At 38.4% G+C, this 23,532-nt stretch overlaps 1 protein-coding gene across 1 annotated transcript in view; it reads left to right on the top strand.

Moving 5' to 3' along the window:
* Window positions 1-23,532, top strand: part of EML4 (echinoderm microtubule associated protein like 4) — a 96,313-nt gene that overhangs the window by 37,614 nt on the left and 35,167 nt on the right. The window contains exons 6-10 of the mRNA XM_010004968.1: window positions 2,989-3,162; window positions 5,224-5,352; window positions 7,826-7,851; window positions 8,304-8,336; window positions 22,156-22,279. Of these exons, the coding sequence (XP_010003270.1) occupies window positions 2,989-3,162; window positions 5,224-5,352; window positions 7,826-7,851; window positions 8,304-8,336; window positions 22,156-22,279 (486 nt within the window). The remainder of the gene's footprint in view (window positions 1-2,988; window positions 3,163-5,223; window positions 5,353-7,825; window positions 7,852-8,303; window positions 8,337-22,155; window positions 22,280-23,532) is intronic.

Raw genomic sequence — 23,532 nt, 5'->3', positions numbered from 1 at the left:
CCCGTGGTGTTCAGCTTGCATTTGTGCTGAATCATCTTCTTGATTCATTGGCTGCCCAACACTTGACTGCAGAAGAAGAGCAGAGTGGAGTGGCTGGCATCCCTTTCATCTGAGTTGAGGTCTTTAAAAGGAGACCTGGGTAGACCAAAAGAGGGCAGCTCTCCCTGGGCACCCAAATAACTGTACAGGGGAGGCTTTGGTGCTTCCAGTGCAGCTGAAGATATATGACACCCTTCTTCCAGGCTTGTTTTAGGAAAGCCTATGCTCTCTTTAGTTATCTTTTCAGCAGTTCCTTTCGCTCTCTTGTCTTTATATATCCTTCCATGAAATTTGATTGATATTTGGAAGAATATAGACTTCCTTTGCTAAAACTACCAGCTTATGAAAAGTGAAAGAAAATGTCTAATCTCAGGCTTTGTGGGTGTGAGCTGTTAGTGGGAGGGCCACTCTGTAATAGCCAGTCATAATAAAATTAAGCCGAAGATTTTAGCAGAAGTGAGGAAACCAAATAAATTCAGCACAAAGTTAGTAAATACCAAGGCTGACACATATATACATAATTACTTTTAAATGAAAATGCAGTGGAAAAAGGAAGCCCACTTGCAACCTGGTCATAGACAAAACCACTATGCTGGAACCCAAGGTGGACTTTGTTCTGCAACTCAAAGGGAAACACGAGTGGTCCAGTGATTCTCATGGTCCATTAGAGAAACTTAAGGAGTGAATCTAATGGCAAAGGTGAAATGGATAGTCTACAGCTGACAAGCTTAGTGAAGACATGGAAGAGATTCCCACACTGAACCTCTAGTTTCTAGGGAATGGATTGGATGAGCTAAATGAGTTTGGGTAAGAGCATAGAAAATGTGAGACTGAATCGATAAATTAGATGCTATGTTGATATCAGCAGGTGGCATTCACCTGAGCCTGCTGGGGGAACAGAGGTGGATTGCAGGATTGCTGGTATCGTTACGTTTGTGCATGCTCTCTCTTCCTTCCCTCATCTCTTTTACTGTATTAGACTGTATTTTGAGTCTCCATGTAGAGGAAAAGGAAAAACTGGAAACATGTCTTCCTGAAAGGTAATTTCTAAAAGAGATCTGCCCTAGTAGACAGATTTGTCAGAAATCCTGTGTTCATGAGAGAATGATTGCAGAGGTCCATGAGTGTACCTGTTGGAGTAGAAACAGAGAGATTCTTGGGTTTTTTTAGTGACAAGATTCCAATAATTTTTCACTATACTGCATTTCTTGCTATAAACAGAGAAAAGATGAGGATTGCACAGTGTGGTTTTGCATCTAGCAATGCAAGTTAAGTCTTCTGATTTAATAATAATATTCTTCTAGTTAATTAAGGACTTTATTAAGGACTTCTGGCTATAAAATATTAACTAAAATCCCACAATTCTTCAAACTTTGCTCTCTTTGATCACATATATGTCCTCAAGTAAAGTAAAAGCTCTTTCTGTTTTGTTTTCTTCTGTTTTTCTGAATAAAAAATGTAACCTTGATGGATTATAATTGATATTTTTAACTAGTTCATATCATTCACAGCAGAAGTCCCGAGTGATGCTTATAAATGTATTTTGGGTCTTATAATATTTTTCATATTTTGACTTGTTCTTCAATGCTTCTTTTAGAAGCATTTAGTAAAGTTGAAGTTGTGCAAATGTTGAAGGCTTTGTCTCAGTAGTATTTTATATACTTTAATTGATGAAATAACAAGGGAAACAAAAAATAAGATCTTATAATTGTTATATTAAATTCAAGACCCCATTTTTGTTAATTTATTTTAATATTATCTTACAATTTTCTGTACTTTTGTGGGGGGAAAGGTAAATGGAAACAATTAAGATCATACAAGAGTTCAGTGAGGAGTGGGAGGAATTGGTGTGAGAAATCTGGATTCTCCCTTTCAGAAATATTCAATTTTTTTTTACTTTGCAGGTTACTTTTAACCTAAGAAAATAATCTCTCTTATTCCTTGCTGTGTTTGTTCACTGAGAAATGTATCTTGAAAGATGTTTTTTTAATCTTCAAGAAGAAATAAGCCATGTACTACAGAATGCTCTTCTCTGTCGGGTCCTTCTATTTTCTGTGTGATTCAGTAAATTGCAAAGCATACTATTTTAGAGAAGAGCATTTTAATTAATCTTTATGTTTACTTAGTGGACCTATAGTTAGGTTCTTAATGAATTTAAGGTTGTTAATGACATGTATTTAAAGCTGGTTCAAATGTTAATGAAATAAATATAGCACTATGAAAATAAAGATGTATTTTTAGTTGTTGCTTACTGAAGGCATGAAAGAAGTGGAAAGACAGTTGATATCAGTCAACTACAGATCAAATCAACTATTAAGTTTTTCAGGAATTATTTCCTTTGAACTCTGCTGCAGCCAGCAAGAGCCCAGAGGGGCAGCAACAACATCTCACTCTTTTGGTGACAGCACAAAAATAAGCAGTACCATGCATGTCCAGAAATACAGAGAGAGAGAGAGGTATAGCTTCATGGCAGGCTTCATCTAATCAGAGATGGTCCAAGTCACACTCCTGCCATTTGCTTGCAGAGCGTTGGCTGGCAGCACGGTGAGGTGGAGAAGGATTTGTTTTCTGAGGGGTGACAGACTCTGGTGCATCAGCTTGTGTTAGCTTTGAATGCCATAGAAGCACCTGCAGATAAGGAACATACTCAAAGTTGTATTCATTTTAAAATCAGAGTAAACTTAGTTACAACTATGAAGTAAAAATAAGGAAACAAACATTGTTGCCTCTCTTACCTCTTTTGGTTTCGGAGCTTGTGAACAAGCCTTATTTTAGCAAAGTGCTAACCTGCAAAGAGTGAGTAGTCAAAGCATTCTTGGAGTGATTACATATAGTAAGTTGTTACACACTTCCCGTATCTTTTCACAGAGGATGTTTTCTCCCACCTTTTTAATTTATTTGCTTGTTCTCTTGTGTTTTTTCCCCTCTGTGTTATACTTTATTTTGCAGCGGTACAGAAAAAAAGAAGGAAAAACCTCCAGGACAGAAAGAAAAAAAAGAGGAATCTCATTCTAATGATCAAAGTCCACAAACTCAAGCATCACCTTCTCCCCAGCCCTCCTCACAGACTCTCCAAACACACAGGCAAACTCAAGAAAGCAAGAGTTCTGCTCCAGCTAAAAGGTTTTCACAGTACCACAGTACAGAACTAGAAAATTATTGTAATGATACTGAGTTCATATTTGACAACAAGTCCTGTGAAATAGTTCTAGACTTGTGATCAAGTCAATAAATGTTTGATATTTTTTGTGCTAGACAATATGCATTCAATATGCATTGCAATAGAGCAGATGTCTAACAGTGCAATTTTTCTTTGAGTAATTTTTGAAGATTACAAAGAATTTTGTTCTCTGTGATTGAAATTCTGATATGGTAAAGTTAGATAACCTTTAATCAGTCGTTGTTCTAAAACACAAAACAATGACTTTGACTTGATCCTCCTCAAAATACACTTCATAGGTTTTGCATAGCATTGCTGAATTGTGGAGTGTGTTTTGCATGTGGCCAGTTACTACATGTACAGATACATAACAGTATCTATTAAATACTAGTATCACTACAAGTCATCTTTGGGAGTTTTTCTTCTCAAATTATTGTATAAAGTGACTGCAGCTTGAATTTTTTTGCTCTCCTGCCCAACCTTTTCAATTCCTGCTAGGTTCCAGTAAGGTTCACTTCACTTTTATTCTTTACAATTGCCTCTGTGTTCCTGCTCACATTAGTGGGAATTAGGCACAGAAAAAATGATTTTATTTTTTTTAAAGACTTTTTAAAGTCAAGGAAACAAATTTTAAGATTTGGGTGGTTGTTTCTGAGTTTCAAAACTATGCAGATCACTTTGATGTGTTTTTGGTGTTTGTTTTGGGTTTTTCCCTTTTTTTTTTTTTTTTGTTCATTGCCACCTTATTGTTTTGCAAGGTATGACATTTTATTTTAGTATTTTTCATTTAGGAAATCAAAACAAGCTCTTAAATAGATGAAATTTACTCCTCTGAAAATTACTGTGGTTCACAAGATTATGTTGTCTTGCATTGCTTGAATTCACAGCTCTAATAAATATTTAAACTTTCACTTGACTGATGCATGTTATAACACTTAATAAAGGCTCTGTCTCCATGTCTTGCACAAACTCTTAAGTTGTCTGAAGCTGAACTTGTGGCCTGGTATCTCACTCTAAAGATGTTTGTCTGAAGTCTCGCTTACTAATCTTTTGCAATGTGGGAAAAGAAATAAATGCCTTTTTAAATCTCTTAATGGTTTAACTTGGTTTGATTAACTTGTTTGTCGCAGGACCTTTCAGCTTGTTGGGCTGCTGTGGAAGGGGCTTGCCATTTCTAAGGCTGCAATTCAGGACTTATTCCTGCAAAAAGCATTTCTGACGGGATGAAGTATAATACTGTTAGCAGGACATATGCAAACTCTCTAGATCAGCTGGCTGAAGAGTAGCTTGAGCTAGATGACTTTTGGACATGTTTTCCAAGATTAAGATGTGTGTGAAACTAATGAAATAGTGACTGCAAAACTTGCAGGTTCCATTAGTGTAAATTGGCTACAATAAGATTGCTGAAAAATGTTATCAGAATTCATGGATGTAATCATCCATAATACCAGGCCAAACCTACCTTGCCTTGTTCATGCAAGACATTTGCAGACATTTGTTTGAAAAAGATTAAAGCCATAAATATGGTTTAAAATGTGCTATCAGCAAAGCAGCTGAATGAAACTGTAATCTGATAGAATTGTTTTGCCTCAGAAATCATTGTGTTAAAACTGGTAAACAGTTAATCACGAAAAAAAATCTACTTTTCTTTCTTAAGTCATTCTTTGAATATAATTTATTCTTGAAGGCTGGTATATTGTAGCCTCTTTTTTTTTTTTCTACTTCTGTAATTTGTTAGCAATATAATAATGACGTATAGTTATTTTGTTCAAGTCTTTTATGTAAGAGCATTTGGAAATGGAAAGGAATGGATAAAACATTTGGCGACTGTCTTGCTCAATTGTTTTCATTCATCCAGTTAGAACTTTTTGACTAATCTTATTTTTCCTGTTTCATGCTTCAGCTTGAAGGAGGACCTAGCTCTGCTTTTGTCTCCTGCTGCTTGATATGTCAGTCCTATACCAGATCCAGTTATTGTTATCTTATTATCTTCTCATTTTAAAATACATTTTTGTTTCTTCTAGCATAAAGAAGTCTTTGACTGCTGAAAAACCTCACAGTGCTTGGGAGAGTTCAGATGACAGTCGTAACAAGCTGCTGAGAGTAGCATCAACATCTAAATTGATATCGAAAGTGGCAAAGAATGCAGACAAGTATGTATCAGTTTGGTACATAAAAGCAAGTCAACTCTATAGTCATGGCATTATGTAATTGCATAATTTTGGTGAATTTATGTATATGATAAGACCATTTGCTTTTTATTTATTTTTTCTTAATCAGGAGTAATTACTTGCATAACCTGGCAATGTGATGCTCCAGGTGCCTGTGGAATCTTAAAATTATTACAAAAATGTGAATGCAGGATTTGAGTGTAAATATATTTTAGTGTTTAATTTGGGTTAGTGGAATTATGCACTACAAGTTAAGATTTATGGCTTAATGCTACTGTTGTGAAGCTTCCAGCTGTTGGGATTTTTTTTGTACTTAAAGGTGATTTGAAAATGCTGATGTCTTTTCTTGAAGTTAGTTTACTGGGTTTGACATAATACATGTGTTCCTAAAGTAGACTGTAATGGTAAGAATACACATTTATGATTCCAGGTGGGTCTCTCAACATAATTGTTTAACAGGTTCCTGATTTCAGGTCCTAGATAATAGGCAAGGATCTTCTTTTCAGCTTTCAACTTCAGTAGGTGATGGGCTGTAGTCCATTATTCGCCTTATGCTCCTCTTCAGCAGATTTTCACAGTCTGTGGTCTCCAGAGGAGGCCTTACTGGGGATGAATAGCCCAAAATAGTTACTTCTGCTCCTGTCAGCACAGGGACAAGATTCTGCTTTTTGCTGTAACTCCATATTGTTGACCCCCATTGTGACCCACTTTTTGCCCTCAGTACTCTTTGGCAGTTGGGCTTCCCACTTCATATTTGCACACTTTGGGTTCTGGGGTGTTTTTTGTTTGTTTTGGGTTTATGTTGGTGGTGGTTTTGATTTGGTTTGGTTTCGGTTTTAGTGTTTGGGTTTTTTTTTTTACTTTGAAATGTTGCTGAATTAGTTGAATTTATTGTGTTGACTTTTTGACTGATCCTTCTCCTTTTTGTGGAGATTCCCCAGTGTGCTGGCATCTTCTCCCAGCTTGATGCTATCTGCAGTTTCTATGTATTTCTTCATTAATCTTCGTTCAAATAGCTAGTAACTGTTTCAAGGAAGAAGTAGCTGAAACCCCCCCAAAATGACAAATAAAACTCTTCAGGCCTTTCAGAGTAATTTCCGATCTTTTTAAGATGGTGTCTGTAGTGCTTTCCTTTACTTGCGTCTAAGACTAGTCATCAAACACATGCTTAGAGTCAAGTGTGGTGCAAGTGCATTCCTTCTCTGCTAGGAATGGGAAAAACAAAACCATCTTAAATTAATCTTAAGTGTGGATATCAGCACATTTGCTGAAGAAGAATTGGTCAGTATTGTGCAAAGGCTTATGTTATATTGTATGTATTGTTCCCAGTTAAGAAACACTGGCCTAATCTGCCTGAAGTTACCAGAGTCTCGTGCAAGGGAATAGAATTCAGCCCCTAATGGGGGCCCCAGGACAGAAATGTTTTACATATGCTTTGTGCTACCAGCCCAAGATAGGACCTTTGTTTTTTAGCTCAGTCTTTAAGCCAGCACTGAGCTGTAAATCAGTCTGATAAAGCCATAAGAAGTAAGAGGGTTCCCACAGCAGCCCATCATTCAGTGTTTTTCAGTCAAGACTGGGAATCCAGTTTTCATTTTTCATTTGGCAGTGTGGTGGATAGTGATTCTGCCAATAGCCAGAGATTACTTTCCTCATGTATATGCTTGACCCTTTGTCACTGTTAAAAAATTTGATCTCCATCCAGCTAAAAATACTTCAAGTGAATTCAAGAGGGGTTTTTTATGCAATACATTCTCCTATCAAGGAGTATTACTCTGGTAAGAAGTAGCTCTGATCCTGGGAATCAGTATTTCTGCTCTTTTAATAAAAAAGGACTTGGGGGGGCAGGGGTGGTTTGTGAGTAGGTCATTCCTGGTACTGACAAGGAGAGGCATCTCAACTGCACTCCTTTCAAGACTTTGTACATTCAGTAGTGCTGCGTGGATCTAGTTTAAATGATACTGCAGCTTGATTACATTTAATCCATATATCCAACAGGGTTAATTCCTAGAAAAAATTGTGTTGTTGTGTGCTGACAGCTTATTTTGACAAATGTTAAATGTTTTGCATGCAGGCCTGAAGGTGTTTGACAGCTTAAAACCTGTAATTATGACAAGTTTGCTCTCTAAAAATGGAATTTTCCATGTGCAAGGAGTATACCCTCCAACATTTATTTTTAAAAGCTTTTTGTATTTTGTTGTCACAGTAATTCTTAGGACCCCTTGCCACAGGGCCATAGACTTTTAAGTTACTCAGAAGATGTAGTGAATTTCCTAAAATAACCTAAATAAAAATGCACTATGATGTCCAAGATCAGTTATTTAGCATCCTATACTACATTTATACTATACTAAGAATAAGATTGCTAAATGGAATAATGTATAAGAACTAGATGGTATTGGCTTGATAACCATTTCACATATTATTAACAATATTACTTTGAATTTTTCCCTAGGCACAAAGATGTCATCGTCAGCCAAGGTAAATAAAACCATGTATTTTTAAATACTAGATTAAGCTGAAAGGACTGGCTTTTGACTGAGCAGTATTTCCTCTAAATAACTACATTGGGGCATATGCTTATGAAACAGGGATATAGAGCTAAAATAGCATTCATAATTATTCAAATAAATCTCATCTCTCCAAATGTTACTCAAGACCTGTATAAGGATCACTGAAATTATGAAGAAATGCCATATCAAATTGGATCTGTAGGAAGGACAGAAATTTTTGGTGGGTGGTGGGAAAATTCATTTTATTTCTGGGAAACAGAAAACCTTTTTTGATTATTTTCTTTGTGTGTATGTGTATAAAGAAAGGTTATGAAAACAAAAATCTAAAGTTTTGAACTATTTGCCAAGTCTTCATCCAAGCAGGTGTGAGTGAGACTTTAGAAATAGTTTTAAGATATTTTATTTCTGTCCCATAACCAGCAAAAATGTCAACTCGTGAAAAAAACAGCCAAGGTAAGAATTAAGCTATGCCCTTTGGTCGCTTTCTAATGTAGTGCTCTCATGAGTCTTTTATTTGGCTTTTCACCATCAAAGAGCACCAGTGCATGATCTCTTAAAAAAATTGAGTATTTAAATATTTCAGCTTTCTTACAATGGACTTGTATGTGCATATGCATATTGCAGTCTAGTGGGGATTATTTGGCGGTGGTCTAAAATAAAATAACTACACACATAATCTCCTCGGAGAGGAATGTGTGTTCAAATAAGGTTCTCGAAGTCTTGCATTGTTGCCTAAGATCTCAGAATATTAAGAACTGCCAAGTAAAAGATTCGTTTTATCTCAGCTTTCTGTCTTGCCAGTATTACAACATATACACACTGATTAGACAAGAACTGAGACTGTGAAGGTTTTAATGGAATTTTCTAAAATGAAAAATTAGTATCTTCTAAATTGTATGTCTTTGCACTGATGAATCTTGCGTTCTGTGGCTGCCTGCTGCTGCCGGCTTGTTCAGACAGGGAAAGCAGCCATCTCTCTGAACATGGTGGGACATGATAACAAAAGGAATCCACTTCTTGTGTCACAAAACTACTCTGCTTTGATTTCTTGTAAACTGTACTGAAGCATGCTGTTTCAACACTAAAGCATGTAACGCAAGTGCATGCTCTACACAACATATATCTATGATTTAAGTGCTGATTAACAAACCTGTAGCCTCCAAATTCAGTGCTGTAAGCAAGATTGCGTTATACACAGTTTGATTACTTTCTCCTCTGGATTTTCTTTCAAAAATAAATTATTATTTTTTTTTAAGTTATTGGTTGAATTGTTGTAATGAAAGCAAAATCAACTTGAACCTGATTGCTTTATCTTCTTCTACTTCATAGAGAAATTACGGATTTAAAATATATGTATGGGTGGTGAGATGCTGGCACAGGTTGCCTAGGGAAGTTGTGGTTGCCCCTTCCCTGGAAGTATTCAAGAACAGGTTGGATGGGGTTTTGAGCAACCTGGTCTAGTGGGAGGTGTCCCTGCCCATGGCAGAGGTTTTGGAAGTAGATGGTCTTTAAGGTCCCTTCCAACCCAAACCATTCTGTGGTTCTGTGATTCTGAATTGTTTCTTACCAAAATCATCCTTCAAAGACAAAAGGGATGAAAGAGGGTACATAGGCATCAGGAAAAAGGAGGAATTTTTCTTTATACCAGCTATGGGAAAGTACATATGTGCAGCAGTGGTTCCTGTAAGAAGAAAACTTACCAGTAGTGTCCAGACCAACTGCAATTTAGCTTTACCAGAATTAAGTAAAGCTGTTATATTAAAAGACACCCTTTCAACCAACCACAACTTTTCCAAAAAGCAAGTTCCATACAGCTAATACTACATTCAGTACTAATTCTTTCCTTACATTGTGCTGCTACAATTCTACGTGTTCTGCAAAGAATGGGCTGTCCTTCAGTTGTCTCATTCTGGTCGTTAATAACTTGCGTGGCCTTCGTGTGTACCCTGCCATCAGCTGTGTTACTCTGCTGATGATGTGAGCTTCAACTGAATGATGAATGGGTACCTTTCATGTGTGTCATGATATAGTCTGTTCTGAGCCCAACTGGAATGACAGAAAAAGATTATGCAGATGACACTAGCCCAGTGTATAAAGAAGATGGAGAGAAAAGCCTGTCGTAGAAAATGCTTTTACTAATATTTTATACAGGTACAGTGGCAAAACACCATTCTGCCTTTAGTATGGATGAAATTGCAATTAGCAAAGTTGAGCCTCCAAAGATTTATTTTTTTTTAAAACATGGACCCATGATCGTATTTTATTACAACTTCGTGTGTGTGTTTGTAAGGGTGTGTTAGGTTTTGTGCTGTGTTTACTGCCACAGAAGTAACCACCTGTTTGTTACTATACTATAGTTGTGGAGTGCCTCTACCCTTTTCAGTGTAAGCTTAGAAGTACTCAGCCAGTTCTCTGTAGTGCAACGACCTGTTCAGAGCAGGTGACTTAAGCCTATTTTCTGCTGGATGGTTGCCACATAAACCAATTTCCTGTTGGTGCCTTGACCCAACTAGGCAGAAACTTGAAGAGTTGCACACACTGTAAAAAAGATTCCTAGCAGTAAATGCCATGCAGCTGGACAGAGTTGTTTTGGGCAGGGTGGGATGAAGGGTTGCTTTTGCTAATGCGGTTTGTGCAGGATCTTCCCGTTCTGCAACCCAAAGGCCTGAAAAGTTATAGCTGCTGTAACAGTCCTTTGTGGCTTGCCAGCCTTTGCCTCTAGAGGCGAGCAGTCTCTAGCACTGTGTTAATTAAGTTTCAGCAGCTCCCCTGAGCTGCTGATTTCATAAGGCTGTATGTGAAACACTGTGTATGCCCCTGGCACACACCTCCCACACTAACAATTGTGTCTGTGTGCTCTTTAGAAACTATGTGAAGGAGACTCTTGGGAAGGCTGCTGGTGTGCAAACTGTCAGGATTCAAAGCACATCTTCATAAAAATACTTCTTTTTCTTCATACACAAGTAAAATAAATTTGGAAATACAGTGAAATTACAAAGTATCCTAGTAGAAGGTTTTTGCATGGGATAATAGGAAGGGGACAGTTCTGAGTAGCTTTGAACATCCTGGAATCGCTTTTGATTCAGCTGTTCAAGAAACTGCTTTAAAACCTCACTTTAGCACAGTGCCACAAAATGGAGAGAAATATGTTTTTGCATGTTTAGTTCTTGGAATCTTATTTTTCTAGCAGCAGCAATTACTGCAGTATTACCTGTGTTGTGACCATCTGTGCACATTCTTTGTGATTTTTTTTGATAGTATGTATTAGCTACAAAAGTGAAAGGCTTGAGGACCAAATGAGAACCTTAAATGAGCCTCAGTACTGGAAGACATTAGATTTTAAGTCCAAATTGACTTTGGTATGGAGTCCACGAGAGCATGCTACAGGTGTTGTGTCAGCAGGACCAGGGCAATTCTCTCTTCCTGCCAGCAGTAGCAGCAGTGTGGGGAGCCACAGCCTGCAGCTGCCTTGCAGGCATTTCAGTTTCCTATGTTTAGCACCTTGCCAAGTGTTCATCACGTACCTTCTACCTCAAAACCCAGTTTTGTTCCCTCAGTGCCTTTGTACCCTCACTGGGTTGAGTTGCATCTACTCCGAATTAAGGTTAGTTTTGAGCTTTGTGTGTCAGGGTGTGCTGAAGCAGAGTTACTACAGACAGGAACACTTTTGTGATGCCAATCCAATGAGGGGAGCCTAATACACACACTTCCATACGTTTGCTGAAGAAATTTTTGGGTTTAAATTTTTCAGCTTATTTTTGAACATTTGTTTTTTTTACCCCTGTAAACCAGAACAACCTTTTTACAATAAAATCCCGTAATGAGGAGGTATTACAATTATGCAAAAATCCAGAAAAAGCTATGGGTGAAGTAAGCAGGTGCTTACTATGACCGTAAAAGGACACTGGCTGAAGTTATTCTTTAAAATCCTTTACCAGCAAGTGTTTATAACTGCTTATAAAAGCCATCTTTCTTTTCACTTCAACCAGAGACGTTTTTAAAGTATTAATCATAAAACATTCTTTTTTTTATATCCAGAAGTTAAAGACCCAGGTTATTTTACGATAAAAGGTACATTTTTTCCACTGAGATTCCATGTTTATTTAAGTTGGTTTTAGGTGATAGTAGCTCCATTTATGAATCAATTCTTCTCTTATTATAAAGTAATAAGAGACACTTACACTGTTTTGAATGGCAATAAAAACCATATGTGAAAGAAGTAATGAAAAACATTCACCACATTCCTAAATTTGTTTCTCTTTAGATGGTGCTTTATTAGTTACCAGTACTTTTTCTTCTGTTAGTTTAACTCTGCTATAGTTCTAGCTTCACAGAATGGGTCAGTCATGAAGCACACAATGGAAAAATTTACCATGCTGACAGTGTGTCCTGTACACTGAGAGCGTGAAATTCAGTAACTACTTTGGATCAGTTTTTTCATCAGGCACAGATTTTCTGTCAGATGCTTCCTATCGGTGGTCATGTACCTGAGAGCAAATGGAGACCCAGTCTATCTCATCATTATCGTATTGCTTGCTCTCATTCAGGCAATTATGATTAAAAAACTGTCAGAAAAACAAATTAGTGTTTGGGAGATTTTGTAATTAATTCTTGGTGAAGCCAGGATTTTATTATTTAAGCTGGGGGCACTCAGATACAGTTTTATTGACCTTTTTTGTGTCCAGTACTTGTTGAGTCTGTTCTGTTGGGTTTTTTTTAATAAAAAGCTAGAGTTTAATACTAAATTCGAATTATTTCAATGCAAATGGTAACCGTTGTTAATACCTAGATTCTTATTGTCACCTGCTACGTGCAAAGCCAATGTTTTAACAATAATTTACTTACCAAGTTTTCTAAAATTAATAACCATAGATGTATTAAGAAATCTCAAGACAAAGCTGTAAAATCATTCCAAACCAATAAAAAAAATATCTCGTATCATCTGCTTTTCTCAACTGTTTGGTTTGCATTGCACCAGTGCTCGGTAGTGACAGCACAAGTCTGGTTGTCAGGTTCAGCAAGCATTGACCCATGGCTCAGGGTGAAAGACAGCAGACCCACAGCCACTGTGACTTAAAATGTAATGGTCTGGGCATAGTGGCTGAATTTGGTTGTATTCGTCTCTCGGCTGTTGTAGCAATGGTTTAAATTAGAAACAGGCTTCTAAGCCTCAGTCCCTCAGGTTAGTGGTCCTACTGAGTTCTTGGATGCAAGCCTGAAAGCAGACAGCTTGTGGGAAAGAAGCTATTTGTACTGTTAGAAAGCATAACTTCACTGGTCAAGCAACTGGAAGGTGAAGACAGGTTAATAAATGTAGTCTGGTTGTGGTAGTTTATTGTACATTATTAGAGAGTTCTGCTTGGCTAAGCTAGTTGGAATCTTCTGGAGTTTTTCATTTGCTTGTAATTCACTGTGAGGGTAAGATTCAAATGCTAAACACAACTAGAACTGAGTTGAGGGTTTTGATGCATCAGTCCATGTTGCTCTTCCAAACTAAATGGGGTGGGACCTATTGAAAATAATCACCAAAAATTTGCAAGTTAAGTTTGTTGTAATTCTTACTTAAGAATTAAACTTACAACCATGTAGACAAACAGGTATTTTGAAATATGTATGTGTGTATATATATTTAAAATCTGCTGTATGCTCATTAGACTTCACATTATGCATACACTTGCTAGCTGAAAAGCAGTTAATTACAGCAGAGACTTGGGGACTATGTCGCTGTCTAAATTTCGATAAGGTTTAGGAATAGTGTGATAGAAAATATCTTTTTCTAATATTTTGTCCAGTTTTGTTGAAGAAATGAGTAATTGAGGATGAGGGCTTCTCACATACTTCTAGAATACTACTGTGTAGTACAATGTAGTCTACAATGACTTCTTTGAGCTCTTTTTCTCATCCTTTCAGTTCCTATTATTTTTATTATTTTCTTCTGAAAACCTTTCATATTCCTGGGAGAATATGATTCCCAGAAAATAGTAAATTACTTAAGTGGCATTGCAAGAGTCTTTCTGCATTGACTTCATGAAAGCAGCTTTTCAGATGGTTTGTATTGCAATATATTTGCTGTCTGTTAGCACCTGCAGCATTTTTAATTAGTCTTACCTCCCAGCTCACTTTCCTTGAATTGCTGGGTTTTAGACTTTCTTGCAAGAGTGAATTAATAGCCATTGTTTGAAGTTAAATTTTACCTTTTTTTGCTTTTTTTTCTTGTTTCTTCTTTTTCTTGTATTAAAGATTAAGAGCCTGATTAAAATCTTGTTTATGTTAGTGGGAATCTCCTTTTGATCTAAGGAGGCTCTGCAGAAAACTGTCTACTGATTATCTACAATTTTTTTTTCCCCCCTAGTTTTAGTCCTGGATTCTTGGTATTGCATCACCAACAGTTTCCTTGCATGCCTGTCAATGAACAAAATGCACTTGTTTCCTTGCAGATCAGGCAGGCTTCTATCATTTTGTTTCACCAACGTATTTATTCCTCTCTTTTCTAGCAGGCTATAAACTTTCAGAAGAACCTGCAGTGGGTGCTGTGGTTGATAACAGCTGCCTCTAGCCTTTTGGGACCTATTTGGCTTAGTGTTCACACTAATGAACTGAACAGAGGAAAGTAGGACCACTGATGAAATTAAGTTAAGAGACCAAATTGATACGTTGGAAGCTGAGATACAGTAAGACCTAGATGTTCCTGATGCTTGGAGTACTGTAAGGCAAAAATTAAATGAGTAAAAGTACAAGATCATGCATGCAGGAGTTGTGCTAGCAAGGTTCTAGCTATAAACGGGTTGCCAAGCAGAATTAAATGGTGAGGAGAACAGATTTAACATGCTGCTTAATCACACAGATTGAACCACTCTGTTATAGTGAAAACACAAATGTAATCCCAGGATCTATCAGAAGTTATTCTAATGGAGATATGCAGCCTTATGGAAAATGTTAACGCATCAGAACCCTGGTAGGTTTTCCTCTGTAACACTACATGCAGTTATAGCCTCCCACAATTATCAAAGGTAAGTTTTGTGGTGGTGTAGAGGCAGAATGAAATCTGATCATGCAAAATAAATTAAATAGTTGGATGTTTTTTTGCAAGTTGAAGGTTGGGAGAAGGTATGAGATGATTGCTGTTTTCATGCTCACCTAATACACTTCCAAACAGCAGATGGACAAACCTGTGCTGAAGTTAACAGCACAAGCAGTTAACATGTGCAAATATTCAACAGCTTGGCCTTGCTGGAACCTTGGCCTTGTTGGAACTTGTCCCCTGGAAGTTGAGAGGTTTCCAATTATTAGGAGAAGGAGGTTTTTAGATGGTATTCCAAAATCAGCAGGGCATGTTTGTGTGTATCCCAGTGACAGCCAAGTCTCTTCTGTCCAAAGTGAGCTTTGCAGTACCCTGATCAGAGTAAAAACTAGAGTGAAGCAGGCAGAGAGAGAGCACAGGGCAGCATGTCATGCATCTGTCAGGCTTGGCTTAGTTACAGTGTTCCTCCAGATCATGGCATGGGTTTGCAGACCCTCATGGCGGATAAATGCTCAAATCCACCATGGAGTGTGTCCAAACGAGAGCAACCAAGCTGGTGAAATGTCTAGAGAACAAGTCACACGAGGAGCAGCTGAAGCAAGTGGGGTTGCTTAGTCTGGAGAAAAGGAGGCTGAGGGTAGACCTCATTGCCCTCTACAACTACCTGAAAGGAGGTTGTAGAGAGGTGGGTTTTGGCCTCGTCTCCCAAGTAAATAAGGATAGGACCAAAGAAATGGCCTGAAGCTGCAGCAGGGGAGGTTTCAGTGGGATATTAGGAAGAATTTCTGTACTGAAAGGGTGGTCAGGCAGTGGAACAGCCTGCCCAGGGAGGTGGAAGAGCCACCATCCCTGGAGATATTCATAAGCCGTATAGATTTGGTACTACAGGACATTCTGTAGTGGCTAAGGTTGTGTGTTGTTGTTTTGTGGGGGGTTTTTTGTGTTGATGGTTGGACTCTGATCATAGAGGTCCTTTCAAACCATGACAGTTCTGTGATTTAAGTAGGCCTTGGCCAGATTGCTGTCTTTATGTCACTCTTCCTGAGCAATGTTTTGTGTTCCTTCAGCTGACTGGGACCATGGTGTGCTCAGATCAAGTGTTTCTGCATTTCTGGGGCTGAGCTGTTAATTTTTTCAGATCTGTGAGGATACCACAGAGAGCTGAGACCTGCATAGAGTTTGCTTGAGTACAGCACACCCAGAGGGCTTCCATGTGAGACTAATAAGCCTGAGCTGATCCTGGGACCAAAAACTGGGAGTGCTTGTCCTGTGTCCCCTGGCACTTGTGCAGAGAGATTGTTGAGACTCCAGAGGTGAATTATTGCGGAGCCAAGCAGACTCTGGCAAGAACTGTGAATTTGAGCTCAAAGCTGCACAAAAGCAGCTACAGCTGTTCCTGTTGAAGAGCTGGCCCCCAAAGCCAGAGTGCTGCTTCCACATGATACTGCCTTTTGTAGCAATTCTGGGCCTGAGCTGTTCCTTTTCATGTGGTCTTAATAATCCACAGCACCTGGGTGTGCTATCTGCAGAGTTTCAACTGTACTTTTAAGTTGGTTTGATCCATCTTTGAAAGGATTAATAGAACATCTGCAATTGCAGATTAATTAATGTAGCAATTGGCAGGGTCTTTTCAGGTGTCCCTTCCAGCTCCTTCCCTCCCCTCCTCCTTCCTCAAGTGCCTCTGCACAGGGGGGTAGTGGGGTCTGAACATCTCTTTATAAGGGGTAAAGAATTTTTTACTGTCATACCTACTGTTTTCAGGTTCCAGAATTGTCAAGGATTTTTTGTTTGGGGTTCTTTTTCCTTATTCTCTGAATTTATCTCCCCTGTATCCCCTTGCCTACATATTAGTATGAGATGGACAAGGCTCTTCCAAAAGATTGAGGGGAAGAAAGTCTTGACATACTGCTTTGAACCTGAAAATAGTGAGAATGCAGGAAAGAGATAGTCCAATGCTCTTGAGCATTCATTTGAGCCAGTATGCTATGAAAGAGTTAAAACCACTGGGTTTTTTTAACTTGCAAATACAAGAATTTGGCCTCAGGCAATTAGTTGCTGTTATAGAATGGTTTTTTTTATTGATATGCTGCCATCCTCTCTAGTATTTCAAAAGAATTTTACATAATATTCTATCTGCCTTACAGGTTATTCTGATGAAAGGAAATTTACAGTCTTAGACAAAAATCTTTCACTGACTTGTCTCTTGTTTTTAATCCTTCCTCTTCTGTAGGGAGAGGCTTAATCAGCTTATACCTGGCCCATGTCTCTCTAACAAGTGTGTTAAATACATATCTTCAAAAGTAATCTTGATAAGCATGTAGCTAGTTAATGGAAGCAAAAAAATGTTCTTTCTGTAATGGTTTTAATGGTTCTTTAATGTTCAGAAAGCTACTTTTAATCTGAATGGCCTGCAGGTAATATTTTCCCAGAGCTCCAGGAGAGCCTCTTCTGGCCAAAGACCTGTTAGAATTCCTCTTGGACTCTTTATCTCTCTCATCTGCAGAGTCTGACAGGTGCAACTGCCTCCATCCCTATGAATGTCAGTTGCAGCTTGTCTCCACTGTTCCAAGCAGTGATGAGAAATTTGATCCTAAATTTCTGGTGTCGTTTTGCACTGATCTTGTGGTACCAGAAGTGCCAAGCTCAGTGTTAAATGAAGAATATGACTTGCACAAATTAATGGTCTTTTCTAAATACCCTCAGGCTGTGCTGGGTTTTACTGATAAAGGTGTGAGCACCAGATTTTAATAGAAAGGTCACTATTAATACATTACTCTTGGTTTTGGCCAGTGTTATTTTAACTCTGTAAAATGTCTTCTATAAAAAATTGTTTGAGGGTGTATTGGTTTTGCATGGCAAGGTTTGGTAGCAAGCAGGCTACAGGAGGGCTTCTGTGGGCAGCTACTAGAAGCTTCCCCAGTGTCCAACCGAGCCAATGAGAGGCAGCTCCAAGATGGACCCTCCATTGGCCAAATCCCTTCCCAGAGACAGTGGTAGCACCTCTGGGATAATGTATTTAGGAAGGGGAAAAATTGCAGGAGTGACAGGAGTGAGAATATATGGGAAAGACTACTCTGCAGACACCAAGGTCAGGAAGAAGCAGAGGGGAGGAGATGCTCCAGGAAGCAGAGTAGAGATTCCCCGGCAGCCTGTGGTGAAGGCCATGGCAAGGCAGCCTGTCCCCTGCAGCCCATGGAGGACCATGGTGGAGCAGATATCTGCCCACAGTCCAGGTCTTGCTGGGGAGGGACCTGATGTTGGAGCAGGGGAAGAGTGTGAGGAGTCCTTCCCCTGAGGAAGAAGGAGTGGCACAGGCAATGTGTGATGAACTGCCAACAACCCGTAATCCCTGTCCCCCTGTGCTGCTGTGGGGGAGGAGGCAGAGAATTAGGGAGTGAAGTTGACCCCGAGAAGACAGGAAGAGTGAGGGATAGGTGTTTTAAGATTTGGTGGTTATTTCTCATTTTCCTTCTTTGATTTGATTGATAATAAATTAAACTAATTTCCCCATGTTGAGTCTGGTTTGCCCGTGACAGTAGCTGCTAGGTGATCTCCTGTCCTTGTCTCAGCCCATGATCCTTTAATTATATTTTCTCTCCCCTTTGCAGCTGAAGAGGGCAGTGATAAAATGGCTTAGGTGGACAGCTAGAATCCAGCCAGGGTCAACCCACCACAGGTGGAAAAATAAGACATGTTGCTCTTGTAGAATAATTATCTAAGCATTTGTATCAAAGTAGTGACAACACTGATTTTTAGCTCTTCTCAGCAATACAATTAAGCAATGCATATTTGGTAAAATACCTATTGTTTCTTACTTCGCTACTGAGGAGTGATTTTCTTTGTTCTTTAATATTTGATCTGAGGCAGGTTTTCTACTGCTGTCAGTGGATGGACTCACGATTTGTTCTTGGAAGTGGGACAACTGTTTTTTATCTTCTCAGTATTTGTTCCTTTTGATACTGGACTTAAATGGCTCAACTTTAGTTGTATTATTCTAAATAAGGAAAAACCTTTATATACTTGTTAGTTTTACATTGGTCAATTATTATTATTTCTGTTCAGGAATTAGTTTTTGAGCCTGTGGACAGTTTTTTTGCACTAGGTTTCAGTTGTATTTGGACTGTCAGAACAAAATTCCTTTCTTTTGCCCCCAGTGCAGTGTAAACTATCAGGGTCAAAAGAAACACAAGATTCAAGTAAAATGAGTTCTTGGTCTCAGAAGGTTGACTTTAGCACACTAAAAGTGGAAAAGAAGTCACACTAATAATCTCTTAACTTTGGGAACTTGGTGAATTTGATATACTGTGATCTGCTTCATCAAGTGATTAAAAAAAATTAAAACTGTTAATCATCAAGAAATCCAACTAAAGTGTTTAAAAGGAAAAAAAAAAAAAAGTTTTCAACAAGTTAAGCTGTGCAAGTTGTGAAATCCTCAATGAGTACCATGCACATAGGAGAATACTTTTAACGATCTTACACTCAGGTACATGGATTCATTGACCTAGTTAAGTTTGAGCAGTGCTGTGACAAGTGATGTTAAAACCATGCGAGCTCATGGGTAGTTCTTTCTCTGGCTAGGAGTTAGTGGATTTATTATATGATTTGGTCACCATAGATTTTTCCTGTATGTGTCAGTGCTGTCCAAGCCACTGGCTTGTTCCAAGATAATCCGTGTTGTATTCAAAGCTTGTGCTTTCTGGTGTTTGTAGAACTGAGGTGGTATTCCACAGAATTTTGCCCAATTCTGATCAAATCCTCTTTGATCAGAAATGTTTGGTAATTTAAAAGATTGTTTAAACCACTTTTTTTTTTCATTAAACTGTTGATTGTCAGTATTCTGTCTTGTCTAGCTGTAGAAAAAAGAGCTTGAGTGTCAAGAATTTATTTCCAAAAATTGTGCAGGACTGCTTTATGTCTCTGGTGGATGGAAATAGTTGCAGTTTTGTTCTCTTTCACTCTTCTGACTGCAGTAAGACAGAGTATGTTTCTGCAGTCTTTGTACTAGGGGTATTTTAAAATCAGAGAATGGTAGAGACCCTGGCTGAAGGTTGGTCTTGCTCACAATGGGTTATTTCTTGATCTTTGCATCTCGTAAAATGCTTCTGTAAGCCAGAGACTGTTTTGGAGTCTACATTACTTCTGGTGACACTGAAATTACCTGCTTTCTCTTGTCTTTTTAGATCTCCAAGTTTGACTTGTGCTGTTAAACTATAGTTCTGTGGGAATAAGTCTGATTTTCTTGTCATTTCAATTGTAGATATTTTAGGGAATACAAAACATGGATTGCACACTGCAGTCTGAGTAATAATATTACACTTAATTGGAGAAGTATTTTCAAGCATTCCCTGGGCATTTTTGGGAAGCCTGTTTCATGTTTGTCTTTTGAAAGACATATAAAAATAATTGGTTAAAGATCTTGATTTCAGACCTCAATATTGGCTGCAGCAAATATTATTAGAGATTACTTAATACAGTATTGTTGATTCACAGCTATTCTTCTGCTCCTGTCCTCAACTATTTACATTTTGGTTTGAAACTCTTGAGTTCCCCCTTGACTGCCATGATTTTCAAATCCAATACTCAAAAAAATAGCAGAGTTACAGATTCACAGTAGGATATTGTATTACTTTGGGTTTGTCATATTTGTTACATTAAAAATAGATATTAATTACAGAAGAAGTTGAAAAGTGATAAAAACTTACCATTTTATTAATGTGAAATACTTGAATAGTAAGTGCTTTTTGAAATGCAGCTCCTATGTCATCATTAATTCTTGTGTTTTTGAGGCCTGATTTAACTAGAGTGAAACAGCACTGCAGTGCTCGTTTTGATCTGCAGACAGGGTGTAAATGTTCTTAAAAGTCTCCAAGGGCTTTTCTGGTCTTCTGAAGTTAGAAAATTACTATTTTTGTAGTGCTACAGGAAGCCTCCTGTAAGGCATGGAATATATTAATTGCAATCATGTGTTCCTTAAATCTAGATGAGGTACCTTTCTCTGACTAGCTTATGTGTTTGACTAAGACACAAAGTTACTTTGTAACTACTTTTCGCTGTTGGAAAATAATCTCATGTTCTTTTAAAAGAAACTTTTAAAGGCCTGTGAAGTGCTCAGATACCATAACAGAAATGTGCATGCGTTTTGTCACAGCTACAGAAAGTGTTACAGCTGGAGTCATTAGGAGCTGTTGCTTCTTTCCATTATTCAGGATATGATGCAATATGCAATAGCATGCAGTTAGAATTATTTCAATAAATTTATAATTCAGGTTAGCATATTAGTTTGTGATGATATATAATTCCAGATTATATTCCTTAGCAAAGCTTTTGACAATTTTTCCTGCACTATTCTTGTGTCCTAGGTGGGCTGTTACGGTTTGGGTGGGTAGGCAGCCAGCTGGATGGTTGTCTTCAGAGAGTCTAGGTTAATGGGTCACACTCTGCCTGCTGGCCAGTAGTAACAAGTGGCATCTGCAGGGGTCTGTCCTGGACCTGTTCTATTTGACTTCTCTTAACAATAATCTGGAGCAGGCAACATGGCATAGCTGCAGATGACAGCAAACCAGGGGGCCTGATTGATGTACTGGAGGGTAGAGCTGCCAACCAGGGGTGGTACCTAGGCAGGTTGGAGGGATGGGTCTGCAAGAACCTCACAACATTAGGTGAGGACAAATGCCAAGTCCTGCACCTGCGGGAAAGAGGAGCCCCTAGCAAGGGCACAGGCTGAGGACAGGGAGCAGCTCTGTGGGGAAGCCCCTTGGGAGTTTTGTTAGACATCCAGATCCCAAGCAGTTGAGTCATCTTCATCCTTGGAGACTTTCAAGACTGGAATAGACAAAACTCTGAGCAACCTAGTTTGACCTCATGGCTGAGCCTGCTTTGAATCAGAGGTTGGACCTAAAGAATTCCTGAGGTCCCCTTCAACGTGAAATACCTTATCCTGTGATTCTGTGACCACTTATTTATTCAGTTTCAGATTTTAATTTGAAACTTGCCTTTGTTATTTAATTTGCATGTCTAAAATGTTATATGCTCAGTCTGTTCTATCACAAATTCAACTAACACTGTGTGTGTGTGTCTATTTTAGTGTTTTGTTGAAGAAAAAAATTAAAATCTGTGCCTTTACTAAGCTTGCATTTCAAAAATAATTGTTCTAAGTGTTACTTGCTTCCCTGTGCTTATTACTGGTTTCTTTTGTGCTTGTTTCTTGTGTAAACTTGTCATACAATGAATAACGCTTTTTTGTTTCAACAGAGGGAGAATATATCAAGATGTTCATGCGGGGTCGACCAATCACAATGTTCATTCCTTCTGATGTAGAAAACTATGATGATATTAGGACAGAGCTGCCTCCTGAGAAGTTAAAACTGGAGTGGGTGTATCCTTGATATCAGTAACTACTTGCGGTTCCCTTTTTTCTTGCCTTTTTTTTTTTTCCCATTTAGAATCCGGCCTTGTGTCTTATCTGTTTAGAGGTTAAAATTGCTTTCAAGTGGGGAAATAAGTTCCATTCCACTAACAATTGAAATGGTCTGTAGTTACATTATAGTACAGCTTTAACCTGCGAAGTACATAGACATGGAAGAGCCGTGCTTTTTCTTTGTTTTGCTGTTGGAACTAAGTGCAATTTATTTTTAGTGTGAAAATAAGTGCCTTCAGAGTGTTACTGAGTTTCAAAAGTCTCCCCCTCTGCCTGTCCACTAACGAAGGCTTTGCATACAGGAACATTGTTATTTGTCAATCTCTATTCGTTTTTACAAAGTTTTAGAGCTATGGAAGGTCTGGAATGAGGTTCAGAATTTCTCACTGTCCTTACCTACAGAGGGAGGATTGCAGAAGCAGCTGTCCACAGACTTCTTTGCACTACTTTTTTGTTTCAGCTCTGAAGGGAAGGGCTTCAGTTCTTGGAGAATAGTATGCATTAAATACATTTATCATGTGAAGAATGGAGTTTAGTATGTGTGGGTGACAGTTAATCCCCAGGCTTAGTAGATCAGACATTAAGATAATTATAAGAGACATGCTTTTGCCACATACTTGGGTCTTCCTGTCACTCCCCTCATCTCTCAAGATTCTTCCAGTAAGCTGTGATACTAGAAGTAAGTTTCTTAATACTTCAGCAAAATAACAAGTGTAGGCAGGACTTGAGTTGATGTAATATTCTTAAGTTTGATCCTTCTGATGTTGCTGAAAGCAGGAAGATTTTTAGGAATGTTGATGAAACACTGTCACATGGCAGGATATGTACTGGCAGAGGCTGCCTGTAGCTACCTCAGCATATCTGTTAGTGACTATGGTGTATATATATTTTAAGTCACCCCTTTTTATTTGCTTTAGGAAACAAATTGTTTTTCCTGCCTTAACTAATACATATTTGAAACGGATAATGTTGAGTACTTGGTTATGAGGAGCAGCTATGGAGTTTATACCCTCTGAACTTTTCAGTGAGACTGTGAAAGTTCAGACCATAAAGGTGGAAAGTTTTGGATTAAAAGTCTGGCTGGAAGGAAAACAGAGCTCTTAGCCATGCTTTGCAGAGCTGTGCTTACCAGCTTTCCTCCTGTCACAGCTCTTGAGTGCTGATGCTGTTATTCAAATGACTGTGGAGTGAAGGGTCAGTCACTGATCTGG

The sequence above is a fragment of the Chaetura pelagica genome, unplaced genomic scaffold (assembly GCF_000747805.2).
Source record: "Chaetura pelagica isolate M959 unplaced genomic scaffold, ChaPel_1.0 scaffold13, whole genome shotgun sequence".
In the NCBI taxonomy this organism is placed as follows: domain Eukaryota; kingdom Metazoa; phylum Chordata; class Aves; order Apodiformes; family Apodidae; genus Chaetura; species Chaetura pelagica.
This window is presented reverse-complemented; position numbering and strand designations above follow the sequence as displayed.